This window comes from Vigna unguiculata, chromosome 8, assembly GCF_037176805.1.
Source record: "Vigna unguiculata cultivar grain cowpea cultivar isolate G323 ecotype 2 chromosome 8, ASM3717680v1, whole genome shotgun sequence".
Classification (NCBI taxonomy): Eukaryota; Viridiplantae; Streptophyta; class Magnoliopsida; order Fabales; family Fabaceae; genus Vigna; species Vigna unguiculata.
This window is the reverse complement of record NC_140799.1, coordinates 8,192,041-8,201,333: the sequence shown is the minus strand read 5'-3', so window position 1 is coordinate 8,201,333 and position 9,293 is coordinate 8,192,041. Positions and strand designations below refer to the sequence as shown.

General features: G+C 29.7%; 1 protein-coding gene across 1 annotated transcript; it reads left to right on the top strand.

Annotated features, from left to right (window-relative positions):
• The first annotated feature begins 2,901 nt into the window (after positions 1–2,901).
• On the top strand, positions 2,902–5,579 carry LOC114193330 (FCS-Like Zinc finger 10-like). The gene is made up of 3 exons (XM_028083075.2): positions 2,902–3,060; positions 3,598–4,698; positions 4,800–5,579. Exons 2-3 carry the CDS (start codon positions 3,614–3,616, stop codon positions 4,909–4,911), a joined length of 1,197 nt encoding a protein of 398 aa, XP_027938876.1. The 5' UTR covers positions 2,902–3,060; positions 3,598–3,613; the 3' UTR covers positions 4,912–5,579.
• The last annotated feature ends 3,714 nt before the right edge of the window (positions 5,580–9,293 follow it).

Below are 9,293 nucleotides of genomic sequence, written 5' to 3'. Positions count from 1 at the left end.
TCACACATTCTTCCTCTTCGAATATTTTGTACTATTTATTTGATTAGGTCTATTTTTATATTCTAATTAGGAAATCTAATCTATAATTACATTTATATTTTTTTTCTACAAAAAGAAAATACTAAGAAAAATATCATAGAATATTCTCTCTTCGCAGTGATACTTGAGGTCATCCTTAAATATTCAAAAAATTTGAATTTCTCATATATAATCAATGAAAAATATTAAAAATACTTAAATAATTAAAGAACGTTTTAAAAATAAAAATATGTCTCATTAATATTAATTAGGAGTAATTTTAGAAGAATGTATAAGTAAGTTTAAGACAAAGTCGATACTGTTAACTACGTGGTCAACTAACATGTGAATTATTTGAAGACAAATTCTTTAAGAAAGACTATAGTAATTAATTTCTGTGCATTAATTAAAAGGTATGTGAGGAGAATTGAATGCTTTTCCTTTTAACACAAACATTGAAACAGCACATGAGTAAAGAAGAGCAAAAAAATATACGAAATTTCAAAAGTACTAAAGTAAGTGTTGAGAAACTTTTGTTGACTAATAGACGAACACGAAAGTAAAAAGAAAAGTGAGAGATAAAACAAACCAAAGTGAATATCTGAAGTCTCAAAACGCAAGCCACTCATTTAACAACACGTGCACAACTCACCCCCAAAAGCCAACATCAAAAACACAACAAAATTAAAAAAATCGTGGTCGGTTAACCGCAATGCTATGCCCTACCACGCAATAAAGATAAAACAAAGCTTATTCTTTCTTTCAACAAATTTATTCTTTAATATTTTTTAAAAAAAAAATACTTATTTTTCACTTTATATATATATGGATTCGCTTTTACTAAATTTAGATGAAGTGTTTGGGATAGAATATGAGACTTTCAAGAGTGAAATTGTTGCCTTCAAATAGAAGAATTTTGATTTCAGAAGAGAAACAAATGAAAAATCTATTTGTAGAAGATTTTTTTATAATAAAGTGAGTAAAAATATTTAGAGAATATTTTACAATAGTATATGAATAATTGGAAGGCGTTGAGTAAATACTTCCTATAATAACATACTAATATACTATACTGTATTTATATATTTATTGAACAGATAAATCACCGATAAATAACGAATATAAAATATTCAAAATTTTATATTGATTAGGTAAATTTTTTTTTTTTGAGAAGTGGTAGACAAAGAAAAAGGAGAAAATTTGTTTTCTCTGTCAAACACTTTTAAATTTTGTTCATTTATTTTATTTAAATGTAATAACTAAATGAGTAAATAATTTTAACTTGGAAGAAAGAAAAAAGAAAAAAAAAAAAAAAGCTTTCATCGTTGAAGAATCTTGATGTGTGAGCGGTTGATGTTGGTGATCTATTTTGGAACATACACGTGGATGGTCTATGTTTCTTGTGTGTGTGAGTACAAAATCATAAAAAGCTGGGTCCTCAGAAAACGACAAAATAGACAGAACACCTTAAAGACACGAAAACAAAAGTTGAACCCCTGGTTATTCCTCGGTAAAGCAGTTAACCATGGTTAGGTAACTTTGTTCCTTCAACGACTGGTTTCGTGTATAACTAAACATCTCAACCATATTAATAACGATTATGATCATGATAGTAGTAATAATAAAGTAAATTCGTTTATAAATTTCGACTTTTTTTTAACTATTTTCTGAAGGTGTAATAAAGTCATTATCCATAGTTATATATTGCCTTCTTTTTAAGTGTTAGATTATATTTTGAAATACAAAACAATAGTAAGTACTTTATTTTGTTGATTATATTTTACTATTTATTTACATATTTATTTTTTCTATCTAATTAATATATATATATATATATATATATATATCCCTATTTTATTATAAGAAATAAAATTATCATAATTATATTTTAAACTGAAAATTATTATATTTAGTAATTGTTACATAAAAGCTTGACAGACTAATAAACACAGAAAAAGTTGTGAATTAAATATCATCTTTAAAACTAGAGGTAGTTTAATATTTTAATTTATTGCCTTTATATATATATATATATATATATATATATATATATATATATATATTTTACCCATTTTCTCACAATTAATTATTTTTTTGTCAACCATTTCGAATTTGATCTTTGTATAATTTTTAATCCCTTGCCTATTTCAGGTTATCATTTTTTGTTTGTTTTAACTATTACATCAAATTTCAATAATCTTTAAAATTAATACTACTTGAAAATAATATTACATAACATGTTAATTTATTTATTTCAAATAAAAAGAATTAACACATTTAATAAATCAGTTATTATAAATTATAATACTATATATATATATTTAAAGAATTATGTATTTTGGCCAGACTAGTGTTTAATATATATATATATATATATATATATATATATATATATATATATATATATATACTTATTTTATATTATTATTACATTCAAACTGATTTTAGAAGCAAAGCGTTTCAAAAGAAAATGATATTCTTTTACCTACTATTAATATTTTTAAATAATTCATAGTCGAAATAGTTAAAAAGATAAGTTTATTTTACTAAATAAGTTATATTATATAGTAGTGGTAGTATTTTGTTAATCAATTGGTAATGGCAATTTATTAATTATTCAATCAATTAATTAACTTCAACTTCCAATGTAACTTACACAAAATGTTTTGGCATCTAAAAATGGGATAGGAAAGTAATATTAAACTTGGTGCCCAATTAAGAACACAGAGTAGTACTTTTTGCTTTTTGTATCTCAAATGTAAGAAGGGATGTGCTTTTGGGGGTTACGTGGCAACAATATTGTTAAACATTTGTCACAATCGAAGTGAAAGTAGCAATTTTGTGTGTGACACGGCACACAAAGTAACGCGCAATGAGAGAGAGAAAGAGTGTGTGATAGTACACATACACAGTACTGTCTTCTGCACTGCACAAGTTTCACACACACACACACTTTCTCATTTTATTACTGCATTTGAACTTCTTCTCTCTCTGCACCATTATCTCCCTGAAGGTTCTAGACCATATACAGAGAAAACCCAGGTGACCTTCTTCTTCCATTGCTCATTTCTTGCTTTTCTTTTTCTAAATCTTTGAATTTTCTGGGTTCTTTATCAGATACTGTTGGTCCCTATTGTTATTGTTGTTGTTGGTTGCACCGGTTTGTTTTGGTTGAGGTTTAATGTTTGTTGTATCATGTATGGTTCTTCTGTTGTTTAATGTTTTAATGGTTTTTACTTGTCTTTTCTTTTTTTTTTCTATCACTCTCTTTCTGAGATGAATGCCCATAAGAAGGGTTTGGAGCCTCCCTAAAAAGATAGCTTCTTTTTTATTTTCACCTCTTGCATTTGGGGTTGAAGCATTGAAGTGAATGTTTTATTTTATTTTTGCTCCGTGATTGTTAAACTTTGTCTTTGCTGTTCATCTATCAGACATGCAATCAGATTATAAATGTTTTCTAATATGAAAATGGGTGTGTTAGGTTATATTGGTTAAAATTAAACTATCTCTGGGTGTTGTGGATTGGTTTTTTTTTTTTTTTCAATCTGTGTTCTGCTAACAAATCTGTATTGCTTTCAGTTGGTGTTTTGAGATAATGTTGAGGAAGAGAACCAGGTCAATCCAGAAAGATCAACACCAACCTTGCAAGATGGGAATTTCTGAGGCCAATTTTGAATCATATTCTCAGGCTCATGCTTTGGGGAGCAATGTCAAGAGCAACTCAATTTTCAATGCCCCTCTTCTGTTTGTAGGAATGGGTCCTAAAGGCTTGTTGGATTCTGATTCAGTTAAGAGCCCCACTTCCCCACTAGATGTTTCATTCTTTTCAAATTTAAGTAACCCCTTTAGAACCCTAAGTTCATTGTCCAACGAGGGGCAACAAAGGAGCTGGGACTGTGCCAAAGTAGGTCTAAGTATTATAGATTCTTTGGAAGAATGTTCCAAGTTTTCTAGAAAAATTCTCCAAGCATCAGAGAGCAAGAAGACTGGTCTCAGTCCTCAAATGATTACTAAAGCCCCAAATTGTAAACCCTATATGGATATGGATTATGCTCAGGCATCTAAGTCTTTACCCAAAGATTTTTGCAAGATCCATTGTACTCAAAATGGTTATATTTTTCCCAAGGGTGAGTCCACTGTTCTTTTTGAGATTGGAGAGACCCCACCAGAACATGAGTCCTTTGAGAAAACTGTGTCTGTTTCATTGGACTCTTGCAGTACTATTAGGAATCTTTCTGGTTTAACTGGTCCCAACTTTGATTCTGACCCTGAGAATCTTGCTTTGAAACACAAGTGCTCTCCTCCTCATTTTATTGGAGGAAGCCATAACAAAGTTTTGATACCTGCTGAATTAAATTCAAACCCTGTGGCTGCAGTGTCTTCTAATGAATTCATTGAGTCTCTATCAGCTAGTGAGATTGAACTCTCTGAGGATTACACCTGTGTGATATCTCATGGTCCTAATCCTAAAACAACACATATTTTCTGTGACTGCATTTTGGAAACTCATGCAACTGATGTTGGAAAACCTAACAAGAATGGAGAGGATGGAAAGGAAACTTCTCTTTTCAGTGTTAACAGCATGCATATTCCAAACCATTTTCCTTCTGAAGACTTCTTAAGTTTCTGTCACCATTGTAACAAGAAGTTGGAAGAGGGGAAAGACATTTACATCTATAGGTAGCTTAACACCATTGCAACTCTTAACTCTTACGGTTTGAATTGAAGTTCTTCTGATAGATAGGATGACTCTAATATTGACTTTCATTGATATTCTGCAGAGGTGAAAAAGCATTTTGCAGTTTGAACTGCCGCTCAGTAGAGATCATGCTTGATGAGGAGCTAGAAAAATCTGATTCATCACCTGAAAATTCTCCAGAAGTGAGAATTTGAGGGAGAACTTTTTTGAAACAAACATCCCAACAACCACATAGAGGCTTTCCCATGATTCCAATGCACTCAATCATCTGTTCTAAAAGAGCTGTTTCTGTTTGCATCAATTGCCAGCCATGGATGATTGTTTTGTACATCAATGTGATTGCTTTTAGTTTTTCAGTTTGATGGTCTTGGTGGATCAAGCCTCTCCACAACTACTAGATTTGGTTTCATTTATAACTACATACATATGCTATGACATTATATGATAGTTTTGTAGCATAATTTTCCATACAAAAAAGAAAAAAAAAAGTCAAGGGAATAAGCCCATTTTTCTTGGCCTAACCCTTGTTGAAGTTGCTGAGATATCTATATTATGTAAAAGATCAGTGTATGACAGTCCAAATAAGTTTTTGAACTTGAAGACTACAACTATTGTAGGTCATATGAAACTACTTTCTTTGTTTTGGATTGGTAATCATAAAATTGATTGATTTGGTCTTTTATGCTGTCTTTACTGATTCTGACAGAAACAACATCCTTACATGTACCAGTCTTGAGCATGATTTCATTTAAATGATTTGTAACTTGTAAGCATGGAATCCTCTGCTCATGAATACTGTTTCTTGTTCTGGGATTTTGAGGATTTTGAATATTTTATGCTTGATATTGTTCTATTGAGTCAATTTAAGACCTTATTATTCATACTTTTGTAATGTTTCTCAAATTATTGTTTGTTGGGATATTGAAAAATAAATAAATGTCAGTTGCAATGTTTGATTATGGACTTTCGTTTATCTTTTGATTTTGTAAGTTTAGAATACAAATTCTATTAAATGGTGACAAATTATCATTTGAATTTATTTCTTGTCCTCAAAGTAAAATTTTTTCTGTTTATAAATTTTTTAACATATAGGAGTATATAAACTAAACAGACTTTTCCATTTAAATTTGAATGACTGAAATAAATATAATTTAAATTAAAAAACTGAAAATATATCTAAATTAATATATTTTGATGTAGCACCATTTTCCTTGAACATTAAGTATAGTATACAGTAGTTGTACCTTAAATGCAACTGTACTCTCTGAAAGGACCTAAACATCACTGTTCTGAGGTCCAATGCTTTGTTTGCGTATGCGTACCTACTTTTAGGTTTTCCTCATCCAATAACGTAAGACCAGTTTTCTTTTTAATAAATGGACTTAAAATGGTTGAAGTTAAGCTTTTAAATTACTCTAAGAAACTTTTGAGACAAAGAAGTTATAATGATTTAGTTTTTTTGAATTTACATTTAAAAATGGAAATGATGGAAACATAAACAGAACAAACATTTTACTGATAGATAATATATAAGAGAAGTGTTATATATAACAGAATCGGTACTTTTTCTAAATTACACACTTAAAAAATTCTTTTAAAACATCAAATAAAATCTAATAATTATATATTATATATAATTGGAAAAATTATTAATATATTAGTAAATAATTATTTAGTTTTGGAAAAATGCTTACTAATTTATACCATTTTTTAACAAAGCCAGATTTATTCAATATGAAAATTTTCATAATAGAGATTTATATATATTTTTTTTTGGAACAAAATTAGTCTCATCATTTAGATGAATAAAACATGAAAAATAAGGATAATCAGCTCAAATTGAATATAAAAGACAAATTTATTTAAAATATCAAATGAAATCTAAAAGTCATAAATTGTTTATAGTATAATATGAATTACGAATAACGCGAACAAACGAACAAAAATATAGAAAGATAAAAAAAAAAAAACCATTTTCTTGACTAATTGAATAAACGCATGATTTTGACTTTAGTTTAAGCTCCTTTTAGCATAATTTTTATTTTTGGTAAGAGGTAAATTTTAAATTTAACTTAATTTTATAAAATTGATTTTTTAGAGTGAATATGATTTTTCTGACCTTGTTCAAGAATCTTTGTTAGGTTTCTTGTGAGTCCACCAATTTCTTGATTCATCTTCTTCGCAACCTTTGAAATCTTGTGCTTCAATAAGATTTGGGAACTTCTTCCTGCACCCTAATGCTTTCTCCTATACCTCCAAGTCCCTTCACTAAATACATTTATATCCTTACCAACCAAAGTAGGTAAGGTAATTAAAAAAAGTTATTGTCCATATGAACTTGTTCTGATGCTCAATAATTTTAAAGAAGTTGACATAACATGGAAGGTTACCATTAAACAGAAATTACTTAACATTGTTTGTCCTTCGATGACATGGTAACATCAATGTTACCACTAGTGAGTAAAATTAAAACGAAGGATGCATGAGAAGTAGAGATGTCAAAATGGGTTTGAACCCGTGAGTCAACCCGGCTCACCACGGGTTCGAGCCGGGTTGGGTTGAGAAAAATTCAACTTTTTCAAAAGTGGGTTGAACTCAACCCGGCTCACTTAACCCACGGGTTAAACGGGTTCGAGCCGGGTTGAAGGTGGGTTGGCCCACTTAACCCACCAACATTTTTAAATGCTAGTTTGTTGCTTAATTATATTTGAATAGTTTGAATGTTTAATTAATTTGATTGTCAAGTTATATATATATATATATATATATATATGTTGATACTTTAATCTTTAACTATAATCTTTATAGTAAATTACTCAAGTAACCGTCTTATAAACATTTTTTTCTAAATTAGCATGAAAAAAATGTATATTTTTTTTTTATTTATATTTTGTTGAATAGAATGACAGAAAATTTGTAATATTAGTCAGGCTTTCTTAGACTAATGGATACTTTCTTGAAAATAATTCTTCATATATTGGTGGTGAGCATGATCAAAACATTGGTTCTTGATTTTACTATGATTGTTATTTCATGGGTTACTTAAAAATTTATTTAAATATTTGAATACTAAAAAAAAAAATTAGGTGGGTTGGTGAGTCAACCCACTTAACCCACCAACCCGTGGTGGGTTGAGTCGGGTTACAAAATTTCTGGTTCACTAGAAAGTGAGCCGGGTTGGGTTCACTCATTTTTAACCCGGCTCGTGGTGAGCCAAACCGTGTGAGCCGGGTTGGCTCACTTTGACATGTCTAATGAAAAGTCATCAATTTGTAAGGTCAACAAAGTGTGATCCCTCATATTTTGAGCATGTAGATGCCTTCATTGAGAATTCAAGACATGATACTTCTTTTGCAAAGAAAGAAAGAAAAAAATTGAAGGACAAATGTGTCATACAAGAAAAGAGAATACCCATGTTAGAACAGTTCCATCCGATTTGTCAACCTTACATTCTAGATGTTGTGGATGTAGTTGTTGATGGACATTGTGGGTATAGATGCATTGTTTCATTGTTGGGGATATTTGATAATTCATGGCCCCTAATTAGACATGATTTGTACAAAGAACTTAGTCAATGACGTGATGAATATGCAAGATTAATTGGAAGCCATGATCGCCTAGAAGAACTAAGAAAGTCTTTGCTAGTCTATTCACCATCAGGGGTATGACTTCTATATGCTACTCTTGACACTTATTTAATAATGATTTCTTATGAATTTGTTTTATTATAATTTCCTTATTTATAAACAGGCTAATCGGGACAAGTGGATGACTATACCAGACATGTGGTATGCGATTGCTTATCAATATAATGTAATCCTAGTCTATTTTTCGTTGGTTCAAAATTTGAAAATATTCCCACTACATACGTCCCCACCTAGTACACAAAGTTAACATCGACTAATTTGTATCAGACATGTTCATGGTTCTCATTTTGTGCAAGTAAAGTGATTTATTAATTTCTATCACTTATTTTCTTTATTGAATAATTATATGTTTGTTGGTTCTACTACAAGAAGGTTGTTTTATACCGATGGTGGCACTGATATCATCTAGCAATTGTTACCTCAAGACAAAAGCGTGAACATCGTTTTATGCTAATAGGATGTAAGAATTTGTACAATTGATGGGTGTTAATCATACTTATGTAAATCTTATGGAGAAATGATATTTGTATTTTGTATTATTATTTTACTTTCTTACTTTATTTTAGGATTTTTAATATTGTTTGTGTAATGTACCGAAAACAACTTTTGTAATTGTTTTGCTTATATATAAAATGCTAACTCCTCTGGCCAAGGGACGAATCTATTTTGGCCTTATAGTTAACATAGTGGATGTTGATAATTTCTATTCATATATGGAATTAATAAATATAAAGTCAAACAAAAAATTAAATAAACACAGAATATCAAAGTTCTACAAATATAAGATCAAAGTACACATATAAGGTAAAATTGCTATCTAGATGTGGATGGTCACCTGCCTTGAACACTACGATCTCCTATGCTTCCTTCTTCTTCTTCTGTGGCATCACGAACTATCTATATTAACTCCTACATTTGATCCCAAGCAA